General features: G+C 34.0%; 1 protein-coding gene across 1 annotated transcript; it reads right to left on the bottom strand.

The window, feature by feature from the left end:
* Positions 1-17,330: 17,330 nt before the first annotated feature.
* LOC126884885 (52 kDa repressor of the inhibitor of the protein kinase-like) lies at positions 17,331-18,419 on the bottom strand. Its single transcript, XM_050651194.1, has one exon. The coding sequence runs from the start codon at positions 18,417-18,419 to the stop codon at positions 17,331-17,333; it is 1,089 nt and encodes a 362-aa protein (XP_050507151.1).
* Between the last annotated feature and the right edge of the window lie 1,245 nt (positions 18,420-19,664).

Genomic DNA, 19,664 nt, shown 5'->3' with positions numbered 1-19,664 from the left:
TCACAAAAGTCGATTTCCACCAAAATGTCTTCCAATCTTTATCTAATATATTATTTTCTTACTCTTTATTTTGTTGTATTTTAAATAATTCCACAAAAATCAAACTAATTTGATTATTGTTTGTGAAATATTTTTTAAACAATTGCATATGTTTAAAAATAATAAACTTTTATTCTCTAAGTTAAAATAAAAGAACAAAGAAAGTTTTTACTAAAAAAAGTGTTATTTTAAAGGACAGAGTATGTGTTTTTATTTTGCAATAAACAAATTTATTTATTTATATCGAAATGTACTAAAAATTAAAATTTATCAATCATTATCAAAGGTCATTGGAATGTCCAATCAGAGCGAACGTATCCGCTGTCCTGCGCGTAGCACCAAAAATTAATGTTTATTTAAAAAAATTCCTGACGCCGTGGTAGTCAACCGATTTTAATTTTGCAAATTACAAATGAGAGGTAAGGTATTCTTCTATATGTAAAAAAATTCAACTTGCTGTCTACTTTATCTTCAGTCCTGCAACTTTTTGAAAAAATTAATTTTTTTCCGAAAACTGGATTGCAAAATTTATTTTGCAAAATCTATTAAACCGATCTTAATGAAATTTACAGTATTGTTTTATTGTATCATAAAGTTTTTCTGGGTGAAATATGAAGGTCCGAAGTGTAGCATAAACGGTTGAAAAAGGTAAAATGCGATTACTTGTTTTTTCATGGTTTTTTCGCAATTATTGCTATTTTGCAACAAGGGTGACAACTTTTAAAAATTTTAGCTAAATATGTTGTAGGATATTGATTTAATTAGGCAACTTTTATGTCAGTGCAATTTTTCTCGGAAATTAATAGTTTTTTAAAGTTATAATCAAAAAACGAAGAAAAAATCGAATTTTTCCTTCATTTTTTGACATTTTGATTATCTAAACAATGTTCCGGACCTTTTTGAGTGGGAGGATAACTCAAATATTATTATATGAGTTATTCTCAAGCAATTTCTGCAAAAAAAAATATAAGTCGCCTGTCAACATCCAAATGTACTAATATTTTTACAGATGCTCACTGGTCTATAATAGGAAAAAAGGATTTATCCTTATCCCCTATAGCCCAGGGCTCATCTGTTTTGAGATGGACGTTGAGAGGTGACTCAAATTTTTTTGCAGAAATTGCTTAAAAATAACTCAAATAATAATATTTGAGTTATCCTCCTACTCAAAATGGTCCGGAACATTGTTTAAATAATCAAAATGTCAAAATATGAAGGAAAAATTCGATTTTTTATTGGTTTTTTGAATATAACTTTAAAACTGTTCATTTCTGAGAAAAGTTGTACTGACATAAAAGTTGCGTAATTAAATTTCCTATAATATAGAATTGGTTAAAAATTTAAAAAATAGTCACCCTTGTTGCAAAATAGCAATACTTGCGAAAAACCCATACAAAAACAAGTATTCGCATTTTACGTTTTTTAACCATTTATGCTACACTTAGGACCTTCATATTTTACCCAGAAAAACTTTATGATATAGTAAAACAACACTGTAAATTTCATTAAGATCGGTTTAATAGATTTTGCAAAATAAATTTTGCAATCCAGCTTTCGCAAAAAAAATTATTTTTTAAAAATGTTGCAGGACTGAAAATAAAGCAGACAGTAAGTTGATTTTTTTTTGCTTATAGAAGTGTACTGTATATACCTTTCATTTGCAATTTGCAAAATTAAAATCGAATAATTATCACGGCGCCAGGAAATTTTTTAAATAAACATTAATTTTTGGTGCTACGCACAGGACAGCGGTGTTCGATTCACACAAGTTGATTTCCACCAAAATTTCTTCTAATCTTTATCTAATATATTATTTTCTTACTCTATATTTTGTTTTATTTTAATATTTTAATTCCACAAAACTCAAACTAATTCTATTATTGTTTGTGAAATATTGTTTAAACAATTGCATATGTTTAAAAATAATAAACTTTTATTCTCTAAGTTAAAATATATGAACAAAGAAAGTTTTTGCAAAAAAAGTGTTATTTCAAAGGATAGAGTATGTGTTTTTATTTTGCAATAAACAAATTTATTTATTTATATCGAAATGTAATAAAAATTCAAATGTATCAATCATTATCAAAGGTCATTGAAATGCCCAATCGGAGCAAACTATCCGCTGTCCTGCGCGTAGCACCAATAATTAATGTTTATTTAAAAAAATTCCTGACGCCGTGGCAGTTAATCGATTTTAATTTTGCAGATTGCAAATGAAAGGTACAGTACACTTCTATACGAAAAAAAAAATTTCAACTTGCTATCTGCTTTATTTTCAGTCCTGTAACAATTAAAAAAAACGAATTTTTTTTGCGAAAGCTGGATTGCAAAATTTATTTTGCAAAATCTATTGAACTGATCCTAATGAAATTTACAGTATTGTTTTACTGTATCATAAAGTTTTTCTGGGTGAAATATGAAGGTACTAGGTGTAGCATAAATGGTTAAAAAACGTAAAATGCGAATACTTGTTTTTGTATAGTTTTTTCGCAATTATTGCTTTTTTGCAACAAGGGTGAATATTTTTTAAATTTTTAACCAATTTTATATTGTAGGAAATTTAATTATGCAACTTTTATGTCAGTACAACTTTTCTTGAAAATGAACACTTTTAAAGTTATAATCAAAAAACGAAGAAAAAAATCGAATTTTTCCTTCATTTTTTGACATTTTGATTATTTAAACAATGTTCCGGACCTTTTTGAGAGGGAGGATAACTCAAATATTATTATTTGAGTTATTTTCAAGCAACTTCTGCAAAAAAAATTGAGTCACCTCTCAACGTCCAAATGTACTAATATTTTTACAGATCCGCCCTGGTCTACTAGGAGAATTATGGAAACGGTCTAATATCTCGAGATATACTTCTAAATGAAAAAAATGGAAAACACGTGTTCAAAATATTTCAAAAGTCTATTAAATGACATCAAACATAACCCCCCACCTTATCCCCTGGGGTTGGGCTGGGGAGAATTTAGAAATCTTTAATATAAACCCCCATTTTTTATTGCGGATTGATTCTACGTGAAAAAATTAACAAGCTTTATCTGAACTTTTTATTCAAATCGTGATAGATGGCGCTGTGATCACAGAGAAACCTACAGATCTGAAGTCTGCAAAATCAATTTTTATGGTAGTGAATTTAGTTTTTTAAGAATGTTTTGTAGAATCATAATCTAAAATAAAAAATGGGGGTTCCTATTAAAGAATTCAAAGTTCCCCACCTCACCCCCAGGAGGTAGGGTGGGGGGGGGGGTCATGTTTGGTGTTATTCGATATACTTTTTAAAAATATTGAACACATATTTTTCAAAGTAAGTTATCAATCGAAGTAGCACAGAAAACGACAATAAATATTATCTCCATACCACCAGATTGACAACAGGTGGAATATTTGCTTTGGTTACAAACTCCCGAGATATTCAAAAATTATAAATGATACAGGATGCCGAGGAAATTAAGATGAGAGAATTTTAAAATAATTCCAACCCATCTGATCAGCGGGGTAAAAGTTCCAACAAGAAAGATTCTTTAGTACAGTAAAATCTCCGTTAACCGAAACCGTTTTAACCGAAACATCGTTTAACCGAAATGGCTGACAGTTTCAATAATTTCGTCAATAAATAGTGAATTAAAAAAACAATAAAATTAAGGAAAATGAACATGTTTAAAATGTTTTTTTAAGAAATCTACTACTTTCTTTTGTGTTATGCTTTGACAACGATGTTTTGCTGCTATATATCTCGAATAATATGTAACAATTTGATATAAGTAGGGGTAGGGGGGTATGATGGGGTAGCTAAGGAAAATATCAAAAATACAACATAATTACTACGTTTATTACTATTACTAATTGATGGCACGTTACGTCATTAATCTAACTATGATTTGGTACAATCTTTGGAAAATCAACCTATCACATTTTTCAACAATTAGCCATTAGTAAGAACATTATGAAAAACCATCTTGCCCCATACTATGGGGTATGATGGGGTAATGGAATTGGGGCATGATGGTAATGCTAATTAATTCTCACAAAACAAACAAAAATGTGTATTTGCTCCAGATCTTCATTGTCCACCCTAGCACAAGCATTGTGAGCTCAACATCCACAGATCTGGCAGCCAACCCAGGGTTCTGACGATGTCACTTTATCTATGGCGGTTTTCATAGCATCTCTCGACCACTCTCCTCTTTTTGTTTTTTTCTTGTAAGTACGTACCATGGTATTATTTAAAATAATAATCCATTGTTATTTATTAAGAAATTTAAATTAACCCAGACTTACCACCAATGTCCCATCATACCCCGAACCCAATACCCCATCTTGCCTCAAAAGGTAACTTTGAACAAAAAAAAAATTTACTAATTAAATGTTTAACGTATTCACATAAACAATATGCCATTATCAAAATAAGAATACTAGTAAACAACGATAAAAAAGACATTAATGAGGTGATCATAATTACCTTAAAATAACGATGGTTGTCCTTGCACAAAATTAGATAAACGGATCGCTAAAACAGTTTTCCGTTTGTAAACAAAAAACGCGTGCACTCTCATTCACCGTTTCTCTTGCAGGGACCGTTAGTCGAATGACTCTTCCTATTGAGTTACTGCATGCTATTCACCAACGTGTAGTTTCTTGTTTGTGTGCGGTACCCCGTCTTACCTCGAGACCCCGTCATGCCCCCCATTCCCTATACGAAAAACACTGTTATTTTTAACCGAAATTCTTGTTATCCGAAACGGCCTCCCCCCAATTATTTCGGTTAACGGAGGTTTTACTGTACTCAAAAAAAGAGTAAATGAATTAAAATGTATAAACATTTTCAATTTCTTTGCAACACGAAAATGCAGCAGCTGCTTAATATTCTGGTTAAATCGGAGAGTACAGGAAGAGTCTATACCGGTTTCGGAGGTTTTTTCCTTCCCATCAGTAGTCCCATATCCTCTTCTCTCCGATTTCCCCAGGTATCATACTTTGGGCCCTTCCGAATTGCCAAGAACGAAATGCCTCGGATGAACTAGAGCCATCTACCGAAAAACAAAATAAGTTATCAATCGAAGTAGCACAGAAAACGACAATAAATATCGTTCCCATACAACCAGATTGACAACAGGTGGAATACTTTCTTTGGTTACAACCTCCTGAGATTTTCAAAATTTATAAATCGAACAGGATGCCGAGGAAATTAAGATGAGAGAATTTTAAATAATTCACAACTCATCTGCTCAGCGTGGTAAAACTTCCAACAAGAAAGATTCCTTAGTACTCAACAAAAGAGTAAATGAATGAAAATGTATAAACATTTTCAATTTCTTTGCAACACGAAAATGCAGCAGCTGCTTAATATTCTGGTTAAATCGGAGAGTACAGGAAGAGTCTATACCGGTTTCGGAGGTTTTTTCCTTCCCATCAGTAGTCCCATATCCTCTTCTCTCCGATTTCCCCAGGTATCATACTTTGGGCCCTTCCGAATTGCCAAGAACGAAATGCCTCGGATGAACTAGAGCCATCTACCGAAAAACAAAATAAGTTATCAATCGAAGTAGCACAGAAAACGACAATAAATATCGTTCCCATACAACCAGATTGACAACAGGTGGAATACTTTCTTTGGTTACAACCTCCTGAGATTTTCAAAATTTATAAATCGAACAGGATGCCGAGGAAATTAAGATGAGAGAATTTTAAATAATTCACAACCCATCTGCTCAGCGTGGTAAAAGTTCCAACAAGAAAGATTCCTTGGTACTCAACAAAAGAGTAAATGAATGAAAATGTATAAACATTTTCAATTTCTTTGCGACACGAAAATGCAGCAGCTGCATAATACTCTGGTTAAATCGGAGAGTGCAGAAAGAGTCTATACCGGTTTCGGAGGTTTTTTTTCCTCCTCATCAGTAGTCCCATATCGGAGAGTGCAGGAAGAGTCTATACCGGTTTCGGAGGTTTTTTCCTCCTCATCAGTAGTCCTCTCACCAGAGAAGAGGATATGGGACTACTGATGAGGAGGAAAAAACCTCCGAAACCGGTATAGACTCTTCCTGCACTCTCCCATTTAACCAGAGTATTATGCAGCTGCTGTATTTTCGTGTTGCAAATAAATTGAAAATGTTTATACATATTTTTCATTTTTTCATTTACAAGTGTATTTCTCGAGATATTAGACCGTTTCCATAATAATTATCCTGGGATATCAGGATCTATCTATTTATCTATAGGCCAAAATCTATTCATGTGCTGAATGTACAGGCCTCTCTTATTTGTCTCCATTTGTCTCGGTCTTCTGTTTGACTTTTCCACATTGGACCTGTGCTTTGCTCAATGTCATCTTTCCATCTCATTTGCGGTCAACCTCTTGACATTTTAGCAGTACCTATATATTATGGTATCAAGCGGCCAATTTCTTTATTCCATCGTCCATCCTGATATCTTTCGTTGTGCCCAGCCCATTTCCATTTTAATTTCAACGCATGTTCGACAGCGTCTGTTATTCCGGTTTTGTCTCTTATCCATCGTTCCTCTTTTTATCTCCCAGCGATATTCCCAACATCTTTTTTTGCATAGCTCTTTGAGTTTTGAGAGAACTCAAAGAAAACTCAAAGGGTATGAGGATAAATCGTTTTTTCAGTATGAGAATAAATCGTAAAACTCCAATTTTTGCAAAATTAGGCATTTTAAATAGGTCAAACGCCTTGCGTGTATTGATAATATAAATATAAAAGGAACTACAGAAAGGTGAAGACCAATTTTAAATTAGGAAAGTAGTTAGGGGGTTGTTTTCACTGATTTCTTCGTAGAGAAAAGCAGGTACCGACATTTTTTTGATTATTATAAGTCACTTAATTTTCATGCTAGAAACTTTTTATTATTTATTTTTGAAAGGTCTAATTGTATAATTGAAAAAAGATTAGTTAAGTTTTCCTCTAAAAATGCAAATTTTTACCTTTATTTGGCTTTGAATATTTCAAATTATGCATTTGACGAAAAAAGCTAACCTTTAACATGCCGTATCTCGGTTTGTATTGGTCTTAAAGATATTATTGGAAAAGAATTTGGTTTGTGTTACTAAAAGATACAATTTTGATATCTACAGTTTTTTTATTAAATGCATATTTTTCGAGGTATTCTCAAAAAACCCTCTAAAAAAGTCGATTTTTTCGTCGCAAAACTGTTATTTTCAAGCGCGAATAACTCTAAAAATATTAGTTTTACGAAGAAAATGTAAAAAAACATTTTTTTCTTAGAATCACTTTTTCCATCGAATTACATGGTTAAAATGTAATAAAAAATTCCCACCTCCGAGATGGGGTGGCAACCACCCCCAAGGTTTTAGGATTAAACAATACAATAAAACACAATAAAATGATCCTTGGATTATTCCCTATTTTCTGTGAAAATTTCAAGTAAATCCATGCTGGAAGAAAAAATTGCGAGCCAAAATGCTTCATTTCCTCAATCGACTATTAGAGCCGACCCTGTCCCGTAATACAGCTGACCGACTATAATAACTTTTATTTATATTTAATTTAGAATGTGTTTACTGATTTTCAGCCTTAGTAAATGGATTTAATTACCTTCGTAGGAAAGCAACTTTGATACCCTCTCAGTAACCCCTGTTCTACGTTTCGCTTGACCGACCGCAGTATGTTTCTCTACACACTCACAGTAATCAACTGTGAAAATCTAGCTTTAGTAAATTCAAAGAGATTTTTCAGCGCTGCCTCTTCGTCTATAATGAATCCAAATCTATAATAAAAATGGGGGTCCCTATTTAAGATTTTAAAGTTGCCCCCCAACAACCTCCAGAAGGTGGAGTGGGGAATCGTGCATGGTGTCATTCGATAGATTTTTGAAATATTTATATTGAACACATATTTTTCAGTTTTTCGATCCGATGTTCGTGTCGCGAAATATTCAACTGTCCCGCTACTTTTGACACACCCTATATAATGCAAGATTAAATTTCGCGCCAGAATTCAAACGATTATATTCACCCCTCGACTTTGCGACCGTGTAGGAAAACGCTCCCTCCCTCCTCGCCTACAGGGAACAATTCAATATTAGGGTGATGTAAATTGCAAAAGGGTAAAGGGTGGTGAATTTTTATATCAAGGGTCGATCAAAATATAAAAAATTAAAATTATATTTTATGTAAAACCAAATAAATAACATGGTAAGTTAGTAAAAATCATCTTGCATTATTGGCCTTGCTTATGCATGTATACAAGTAATTTTTTGCTGATTGGTTTTCCTATTTATTAAATATTGTTTAGTTTTATGTTTGGTATGGCAGATTAGAGAAACCAATGTATTTTTGATAGACTGACTAGTTTTACTAAGGATTTAATTTAATTAATTATCATCTCATATTTTTTAAGAAAGAAGTCAATGGCTTCTTTATTTATCTACCGGTTAAGTAAGTTAATCGATGGTTTTCATTTATAATTAAACAATGAATACATTGAAATTTGGAACTATTGAAAGTTGAGCTAATTCTGTAATCTCTTTATAGAGGCCCAATTTCTAAACTACCTCTATAATTATAATATCCTGTAGGTATATATAGATCTTACATTATCCCTCAAAATCAGGAAGTGTATGATGAGTTTAAGATTGTTTAAACAAAAGATTTTTGGGGCATAAACTAATTTTGGATTATATTTAGTTTCCTATTTGTGCAAGTATATCTTTTGAGTGGGTAAATTTTGTCGTTGGAAGATAGTAGAGACTTTATACGAGTTATAATAAAAGTGGTTATATAGAAGCTTTATAGAAACTAACATCTACACTTTATTTGCTATTGAGAGACAGTTATAATCTCCAAATGTTTGCAAAACGGTTACAAGTGGACAAGATACATTATAATAATAACTTTTTATAAACATTTACGTAAAAAAAAAACAATCATTTTCATCCAGGGCCGCCGAGAGGGATGAGCGGGCCCTGGTAAGAAGTGAAAAGCGGGCCCCCGTCAAACAGTGAATAGCGAAAAAAATTGTTAATATTTATAGAAATAAAATTATCAATAATAAATATTAAGAAACGTTTCAAATATAACTTTTATTTAATTTTGATTATAGTTTTAAAATATGTAGTGAAAATCGGTATGAAAATTTTACAATATCGGTACTACTTTTCCAGGTTTTTGATTGGCAAAGATGTCTATAATTTTCGATAAATCGCAGGATTTTACCAAATCATTCTCAATGCACAAAGTTGCTATGCCAGTTACCCGATCCTGTTTCATTTTAGATCTCATAGTATTTTATATGCGAGAAAGAAAACACTCAATCTGATGCACGTGAGTCAAGTCCTTTGATGATGTATAACCTATTCATCATCTCGGGGGTTTTCAACTCTTCATACAGCTTTGCAGATGATCTTTTCTTAGCAGTAGCTACAGCGCGCTTTGCTTTCCCTTTTTGCTACCTTGTATGTATCCCTGCTTTCCTTTCTTTTAGACCTCTCATAACTTTTTCTTATCCCTAACCTTCTTTTCCACTTCATCGTTCCAACACTAAGTTTCTTTCTCCCTAGAAGGAAGACCTTGCCTAGCACTTCCTCTCCAGATCGAACCACAACTTTGCTGTTGGATTCCCGCCAGTCATTTACCTACCGTATCTTTTTCCTTAAACGCTTCCAGCATTCTACTCTTGACGACTTTTATCAAATCCTTATCTTTTAACTTTCACCACGTTTTTTGATGTCCTACTTGCTTTCCTTTTCGTTTGACACTAAACATATTTTAGCCTTTCTTTTTTCACCCATACCAAACATGTTTTATTATAATAATCTCCTCTACATTTCTTCTTCTTCAGGTGCCATCTCCGCTACGGAGGTTGGCAATCATCATAGCTATTTTAATTTTTTAGGCAGTAGCTCTAAATAGTTGTTTTGAGCTGCATTCAAACCATTCTCTCAGGTTCTACAGCCATGAAATTCGTCTTCTTCCGATGCTTCTTCTGCCATCTATTTTTTCTTGCATTATGAGTCGTAGGATGCCATACTTCTCACCCCGCATCACATGTCCGAGATACTGTAGCTTTCTTTATTTAATTGAATTTCAACTTCCTTCTCTTTACCTATTCTTCTCAGTACTTCATTGTTCGTAACTCTATCTACCCAGGAAACCCTCATAATTTTTCTATAGGTCCACATTTCAAAGGCGTTAAGTCGTCTCATTGTCTCTACATTTAACGTCCATGATTCCACTCCATAGTATAGTACACTGTATACGTAACATTTTGTTAAGGGTACATTAAGAGCTAATGTTAAATCATTGCTACATAGGACCTTTTTCATTTTCATAAAATTAGAACGTGCTTTTTCGATTCTGACTTTGATTTCTGCAGTGTAGTCACTATTTTCTGTTATAAGTGTTCTAGGTAAGTGTACTTTTTTACTCTTTTGATCTGCTGGCGCCCTTTACTATCAAGATTTGGTTAGTATTACGGTTGTTTTTACTAATTTTCATAAACTTCGTCTTTTTGATATTGATAGAGAGTCCAGAGCCGCCGCTACCATGTGTGCTAAGTGTGCATCGCACACGGGCGGCCAACAATAGAGGCGGCCAAAAGCAGGCCAATGATGATAATACTTTTTTTTAAAACGAAAATAAATTCAAATAATTAAATAGTAATGATTCAGATAATTATTCTGTAAACTATTATTATTATTGCCTGATAATACTAAAATGCGTTTCATTTATCATTTATAGTTCTTTTTTTCATCCTAATCTAAACAAAAATATTAGAAAATATTATTTATTGTATGCACTGCCCTTTTGAAAGTATAGTCATAAAGCAGTTCCAGGAATACTTTTTCATTCAAAGCGGCTGGCGGCTTTCAGACTTTTAGATATTTTTCTCGTCCCCGTGTGGAGGCAAAAAAAAGGCTCAAGGAGGCTCAGTAGAATACTTCCACAGCTTCTCCTGCTCATCGTTAAAGGCAACAAATTGGAGCAGATGTCCACTCTCCTCTAGCCAAGCTCCTACCCTGTCCCTGTGTGATAGTTAATACTCCCAACTATCATACGACACCCACCCCTACCCATTATAGGTACACGTCCCTATACCCAAACCTATACACGAGGAGAAAACCTCTGAAACCAGTGGAGGAAACCACTGAAAACAAACGGATATGCATAGGGATGACGGCTATGTATCATCCTAATATACCGCCACCCCAACCTCAACGTATAACACCATCATGCTGAAAGGGTGATGGCCCAGGAGTAACATAGTGGGTTACAAGCGATGCCTAAGAGAGATGGCGAACCCGAGTGGAAAATAGCTTTAGAGAGCCGATCAGAACGACCTAACTCGTGGGAAGAAAAATGGCACAAAAAAAGAAAAACAATAAAGGCGGAAGATAGAGCAGGGGGGCTAAAGAGAAAACAAAAGAGGGAGGAAAAAAGGAAGGGACGAAACTCGGGGGGAGAAAAGCTGGACGAGAAGTGGAAGAAAAGGAATAAATCGGATTCAGAACCAGTGCAATCAAAAGCAATGGAAAAGACAGAGGAGATAAGAGGGAAGAGAGTGAAGGAAGAGAGAAATATCAAACCAAGAGAGAGGAAGAAAGGAAGAGAACAGGAAGAGAAAAAGAGGGAGAAGAGAACAGACAGACAGACATTTCATTATTACAAATAATAGGTGAAAATAGTTTCTATCCTTGTGGAATCGGTACTCACCGGAAGGACAGCAGACGTTCAGATACAATAATTAGAGTCTCTTTGGAAAGACAATGAATTTGACTTTTCAAAGTAACAAGACATTTACTCAACACATTACTTCTACACATTTCTTTAAATACTAGTAAGGTACATTTTTCTAAAATGTTGAAATTGGAAGAGGGCGGCAAATATTAAGTTGCACACGGGCGGCCAACACCTTAGCGGCGGCCCTGAGAGAGTCCGTACTCCCTACTACACCTTACTATTTTACTCATGAGTCTTTGCAGGTCTTGTAAATTATCGGCTATTATGACTGTATCATCTGCATATCTGATGTTGTTAATTAAGACTCTATTTACTCTTATGCAGACTGTTTCATCTTCCAGAGTTTCTAGCATTACATGTTCCTTTTACATTCTTTGGGTTTTCCCTCCTTCTCGTTCCTTAAGCTCTTGTCAGGGCGTGGTGACACTCTAAATATTACTAGCTTGCTCTCTTCAGTGGCTGTGATTTTGTGCCAGATGGAGGGCTTAATGTAAGGATTTTCCCACCAGAGTGTTCATTCGGTCTTCCATGGTGTTGAAGATCTTCCTCTTGGTCTTCGGCCTTTTACCTTTCCTTCCACTACAAATAGTTCTACGATCCCTGTTCTTCTAGCTATGTAGCTGAAGTACTTAACTTGAAGAGCATCATTACAAGCTCTCCTGAGGAGAGCAAAAGTTCGAAATGGTGCATAGAGAGATGGTAATGATCTCTGAATCGAAATTAAATATTAAATGCCTTTATCTACCTGCGTTTTTACTCACATATTGAGTACTAGGAAACAGATTTGTTGATCTTTGCCTCGTTGAATTGATGTGCTGTGAAGTGCAACTATATAGACTCCCCATGTCTCTGCATTCACCACCCTTTATTCCTTGCAAGTTTTAGAAGGATGGGGAATAGGTATAAGCGTTGATTGAATACACGAATTCGTGTATTCAATCAACGGTATAAGAGAGAATTAAGTTTCCGAATTAATAAATCCAAAGATTTTATTTTTAAATATTTATTTGTTTGAAAATGGAGTCACTTGGATTTCGTCGTTACTTAAGTATGCTCGGTTTTTTTAATAGCCTGTTTTTTTATATGAAGCTCTTCTATCCCCCTTCCAGCTGTAATTTCCGCATTTAATTTTGCCGTACCGGAGACCTGAGGATGCATAGTAAATTGTAATATGCGAAACCGATCGTCTGTGGTAGAATAAATTGTAAGTCTTTTTGAAGTTATACTTCTTTAAGCGCGATTGAGAGTAAAATTTCATAATTCTGCGCGCATGAGCAGACAGACAGTATGGCGTTTAGTTGCTAAATCTTTCAAGTTATGTACAGTCCTTCTAATTTACTTACCGTTGCACGTCATTATCTACGCCAGAGATCTAAGTTGACATAGTTGCCAAAGTATAAAAAAATCCTGAATCCATTTTAAATCAAATAGATCACATAATTATTGTAAACGTGGATTATACAACAAAACAAATTAATATTCAATGTAAATAAATAAAAACTTAAGAAATAGAGAACAAGAATTAAGTTATAATCATTTAAGATTTGCAGTGCAAGCGTTTTTGCACTTCATTGTTTAATTATTAAAAAACGGCTCTGAACTCTTGGGAGAAGCCGATATGTTTCTTTGTATATGTCTACAATAACAACTAAAAAAGTTGTCAGATACCTCGATTATTCCAAGTCGTGATAAAATTAGGTGAAATTTATATTTTTATAGTAGAGGATCTTTTTATAGTAAAGTAAATAATAAAAACAGTAAATATAATAGAACATATACTTATAGTAAAGAATATAAACAAATATGAAGTGTCATCACCGCAACTGTCAAATAAATGTTACCAATTTATTCTAAAATGTCACCTTCATTCGATTACAGTTACAGTGTGTTCCGAACAAATGTGCTTCATAAAAACGCTTTATAATACATTTATACAAATTAAATGAAACATATTATTGTGTATTTCTTTAGGTTAACATTAATAGAAATCTTCAAATATTATTTCTACGCGTATATAATAAAATATGTCTAGTGGCTGTAATTCCAGTGTACTCGGCAAAATGATTCTAAAAAAGAACACAACTACCGCCAAATATTTCGTGTTGGTATCATGCGACGTCACAGGCTATGACGCGGATGACGTGCAACGGTTAGTAAATTAAACGAAGTATATAAATATATCAGTGCAAGAAAAGGCGTGAAAATAATATATTAGTGTTTTTAGTAAATATATTTCATTATAATTTTTGTATCTTTGGATTTGCCTTCCTCGGGAGTAAGATGAGTATTATTAAAACATTTTATTGTATATTTATTATACTTCACCTTGTCTGTTTGTTACCGTGAATTGTCATTAGGTAAGTCCGAACCGATACAGACACAGTCCTCGTAGCGTATTTGGTATAGCATTCGGCCAGAGATCGAGAGGTCTTGAGTTCGAATCCGGAACAATCCTATACTTTTTTTTTATTTTTTTGAAAGCGGTAAGCACAAAATTAGTTTGGTGTTTAAAAAAATTAAAACAAACTGTTTAAAGTATATTTATTTTTAAGAAATCATTTATTATAATAGAAGCATAACTTCTTACGTGCGTACAAAGTACACACACACATTCTTTTTTATTTGTTTCTCTTTACCTATATTGAAATGGACTCAAATAGGCCACATATTAAATATTTTATTTAACACTCTAATGGCCGGTTTCCCCTACGACGAATAGTAGTTTATTCTATGATTAAAGTTATTCGACCAATAAACTGACATTTCTCCATTTTACTAATAGTCCAGAAAGCCACTGCGCATCCGCTAGGAAAAATATTCTAATTCGGATTTTTTGCACAATCTTACTCAAAAAGGACCCCTTTTAACAAATTGGCATGTTGCCAGGACCAAAAGTTGGTCAAAAATTTTTTAAACGTTTTTTTTTTGGTTTTTTCCTAAAATTATTTTTTTTGCATAGAACAACATTTTTTTAGGTTTTTTGGATCATTTCAAACAGAAAAAGTCTTTAGTGACTTTTCTCTAAAGTTGATAGTTTTTGACATATAAGCGATTAAAAATTGAAAAATTTCGAAATCGGCCATTTTTAACCCACAAAAACTATGTGAAAAACTGAAAATTTGAATGTTGCCAAGGTAGGTAGATATTATTTAAACATCGATTGATGAAATCCTGAAGAGTGTTTTGCAATACAATATTCAAAACTCCTTTGTTTTTTAATTGCTAATCAAGCGTGCGCGACACTATTTTGCACTGTTGCATGTGTATGCAGTATAGTGTAAATGAAAGGAATAAATTCGTTACTTCGTAAACCGGCGACTTTAACGAAAAATCCCGAAATAGTTCGATTTTTATTTTTAAGTTATGATATTGTGACATATATGGTATACTAGTGACGTCATCCATCTGGGTCATGAGAATAGGGGTCGTGTGCTAGCTCATTTGAAAGGTTCTTCAATTCTCTATTCAGTAATATAAACATTTACATAATTATTTATACAGGGTGTGCAATAATTTAATTTTTTTGTCAATTTGCGAAATGATTTAATTTAATAAAAAATTTTTAGACACCCTGTATAAATAATTATGTACATGTTTATATTACTGAATATAGAATTGAAGAACCTTTCAAATGAGCCAGCACACGACCCGTATTCTCATTTAAAAAATCATCGATTACGTCATCACGCCCAGATGGTCACTAGTATACTATATATTATGCCACAATATCATAACTTAAAAATAAAAACCGACCTGTTTTGGGATTTTTCCTTAAAGTCACCGGTTTACGAAATAACGAATTTATTCCTTTCATTTGCACCATACTGTATACACATGCAACGGTGGAAAATAGTGTGGCGCACGCTTGATTGGCCATTAAAAAACAAAGGGGTTTTTGATATTGTATTGCAAAAAACTCTTCGGGAATTCATCAATCGATGTTTAAAGAATATCTACCTACCTTGGCAACATTCAAATGTTTAGTTTTTCACATAGTTTTTGAGGGTTAAAAATGGCCGATTTCGCAATTTTTCAATTTTGAATCGCTTATATGTCAAAAACTATCAACTTTAGAGAAAAGTCACTAAAGACCTTTTCTGTTTGGAATGATCCAAAAAACCTAAAAAAAATTTGTTTCATGGAAAAAAAATTATTTTAGGAAAAAAACAAAAAAAAACGTTTAAAAAATTTTTGACCAACTTTTGGTCCTGGCAACATGCAAATTTGTTAAAGGGGTCCTTTTTGAGTAAGACTGTGCAAAAAATCCGAATTAGAATATTTTTCCTAGCGGATGCGCAGTGACTTTCTGGACTATAACCAAATATAAACCTAAACATCTAATAAATTTTATTCGACGAATAGCTTCATTGATTTATTTGTTTTTGGTGAAACCGGACCTTATAGTACAAGATCCGAATAGAAGGTCGAAATGTACCCATCTACTTGCCGGATGAATCATTTTTTTTTATTAAATTTCATACATAGACAAACACGACCAGGATGGGTTGCCTATCAAAATCTTGTGATAGCTATCCTTAAGGGGGCCGTAGGGGTTGAAATCAATATTTCAAGCATATTTTTTTAAAGTATGGTAAAATTATTTTATTTTTAAATTAATAGGCATATTCAGTACAATTCATAGATTACTCAAGAAAAAATTCAACGAAAAATACTGAAAAATAAGCCAACGGTGGCAAATTTTTAAAAGACACCTAAAAATATCATGAATTTTGCGGTGGACATCAGAACGTATCATTGGATCATCATCATCATCATCATCATCATTGGCTCGACAGCCCTTTCTGGGTCTTGGCCTGTTCCAGGATTCTTCTCCACTCTGATCTGTTTCGTGCTTTTTTTCTCCAGTTTTTTATTTTTAAGGTTTTTATATCATTTTCTATTTATTCTAAATATCTCAGCTTCGGTCTTCCTCTTGTTCTTTTTCCTACTGGCATCTGTTTGAATATTTTGTTTGGTATTTCGCCTTCTTCCATTCTTTCTACATGTCCCATCCAACGCAGCCGTCCTATTTTAATGAATGTTATGATATCTGGATCCTGGTATATTTCGTATAGTTCAAAGTTGTACCTTCTTCGCCAAATTCCATTTTCTTTTGTGCCCTTATATATGTGTCGCAAGATTTTTCTTTCAAAGGTGGCTAGCAATGTTTCCTCTCTTTTAGTGAGTGTCCAGGTTTCTGAGCCGTATGTGAGTACCGGTCTTATTAGGGTTTTGTATATTTGGCATTTTGTTTTCCTTGCGACGTTGTCTGATCTTAGTTGCCGAATTAAGCCATGATAACTTTTATTGGCAATAAATATTCGCCTCTTCACTTCCTCTGCTACGTTATTATCAGATGTGACTAGGGATCCCAAGCAGTGGCGGATATAGGAAAATATTTTGGGGGGGGCCCAATAACCGGGGAATCCGGGGGGGGGGGGGTATGGAATAAGCAGAGGGGGGTTCGGGTATACTCCCACGAAAAAAAATTTAAAGAATTGGTATATTTTTATTTTAATTTAATATTTTAAGTTTACAACTTTATTACAACTTTTATATTTTAAGTTTACAACACAAAATCAAGGTTTCTTGGTACACTCGCAAACTTGTCAAGAACTTCTTCATTGCTTATTGCAAAGTCTCTGTGGATTGAAAGCAACGCTAGCCCATTAAGCCTATTTTCCGAAGTGCTATTTCTCAAGTATGTTTTTAGCCTTCTTAAACTTGAGAACGATCTTTCCACGGTTGCCACAGAAACAGGCAGAACTGCTAGCAGTTTTAATAGAACATAAATGTTTGGGAAGAAATCTTGGTCACATTTTTCAAGAGAGCTTACGGCTGACTTGGGAAGATTTTCATACTTCTCTTGGCTCCACCTTTCTTTCCACAGCATGAACTCGCTTTCCACAACCTCTTTATGGGACAAATCCTCTTCATAGGAATTGAAAGCAGGTTCCAATGCACAGAAATCAGTTTTGATACAAAATTCTGGAAGGATGTTTTGTAAGGATGCAACTGTTTCCTTGTGAGACTCAAAGCGTTCCTTCAGCGAATTGCAAAAATCGTCTAGGTAAGGTAAATAAACAGCTCGGCGATAGTACTCTTCTTGGGTACTGTATGGAACGTTGTTGCGGGCTGTTTGAAGGCGGCAAATTCTAGGAACCTCCTCTTTAATCTTAAGTTTGTCAACCCGCTCCTGTATTTGACTATACAGGACTTTAAAGTTGTTATCGGCATTTTCCCTTTCTTTTGAAAGCAGATCTAAGACATTCGAAACATTTTTCACAGCCTGTGTGAGATCTAAGTTCTTTTTTTGAAGATTCTCAGATAAGTTATGTGTTTTAGACAGCATATGGCTCAAAACAAAAGTATTTACAAGAAATTGAAATTGAGTGATAGAACTACCTAGAGCGTGTGCCTTAGGCGCTGAGTCACTTGATTCTTCTTCAATTTTCAAAAGGGAAAGACTGACGGGTTCCAATAGTTCCTTAAATAAAAGCACCGAGTCATGCCTCTCCACCCATCTTGTTTCACATAAAGAAATAAGTTTCTTTTTCTTTTGTTCAGGACAACATTCAGTAATGGTTAATTTTAATACTTCAGTTCTTTTGGCTGACTTATGGAAGAATGCGCAGACTTCTTTAATAACGCCCATGCAATTTTTTATAGAAGGTATGTTACTTGCATCTGATAAACATAAGTTTAGGGTATGTGAAGAACAGTGTGTGTACAACGCTAGAGGCAGTTTCTGTTTGATGCACGCTTGCACCCCTCTGAAGGGCCCTCTCATCGTGGAAGCACCATCGTACCCTTGGCCTCTCAATTTGTTCAGGTCAAGCCCTAAGCTTGACAAGGTATCCAAAACTGTGTTAGCTAATGCTGCCCCAGTAACGTCATACACTGGAACAAAAGTCAGGAAATCTTCTCTGATTTTATATGATGAGTCGTCGACATACCGTACACAAAGAGAAAACTGTTCAACTTGACTAATGTCAGTTGTTTCGTCTGCCAAAACAGAGTAAAAAATAGATTTTCTGACATTTGTGACAATCTGACTTTGAATCAAATGACCAAACGTGCTAATCAGTTCATTTTGAATAAAAGAACTTGTGTACATACTCTTACCACCACTGCTCAATAATTGAAGTTTTAGATCATTGTCTCCACTGTTAGCCCTGTATCTGAGCAAAGATCGGAAATTTCCATAATTTTTTTCTGGCTCTTCTAAGCCTATTCGTCCACTGTCACGGTGGCCTCTTAGTGCTATTTGTTGCCTCCCGCAAAATCTTATACTTTCTATTATAGGAATAAGCTTTTTCCTGTTTTCTTTAATATCTATTATTCTTTGAGCATTTAGTTGATTGATAACACTCTCCGATTTTTTAGTTACAACAGATTTTGTATTTTGAGCTACCAAAATTGATCGTTTGTGATATGTACATTTTTCGTGTTTACCAAATACTTCTTTTGCCTTTTTCAAATTAGTGAAAGCCTTATTTACCAATGCCCCTGACATTTGGTGGTCTCCTTTTCCTACAGTTTCGGAGTGAGAAAATATTACGCAGTATTTACAAAATGACCCAGATTTTTCCTCGGAATATGCTAACCACTTAAATTCTTCTAGCCATTTCATTTGAAAAGATCTAGCATGGTTTGAACTAGAAATAGTAAGAAATTTATATCCAATCGGAGGTTTCCAAACATTTTCTAACAGTGAATTTTTTTCTTCATTTGTTAAGCTTTGAGTAGAGTTGATTTGACAATAGTGTCCAATATCATATTTGTTTGCTCTTACTTGTAATAAGCCTAACTGGTTACGGTCCTCTGCTACTGGAAATGGATCGGTGCTCGTAGTAGCAACAACAGAAGACGCAGCATCATTGCTAACGGCACAGTTAAC

Source organism: Diabrotica virgifera, chromosome 5, assembly GCF_917563875.1.
Source record: "Diabrotica virgifera virgifera chromosome 5, PGI_DIABVI_V3a".
Classification (NCBI taxonomy): Eukaryota; Metazoa; Arthropoda; class Insecta; order Coleoptera; family Chrysomelidae; genus Diabrotica; species Diabrotica virgifera.
This window is presented reverse-complemented; position numbering and strand designations above follow the sequence as displayed.

What these genes read in the sequence shown, in the direction of transcription:
- LOC126884885 (XM_050651194.1), bottom strand. Translation starts at nt 18,419, where the DNA reads ATGGGCGTTATTAAAGAAGTCTGCGCATTCTTCCATAAGTCAGCCAAA.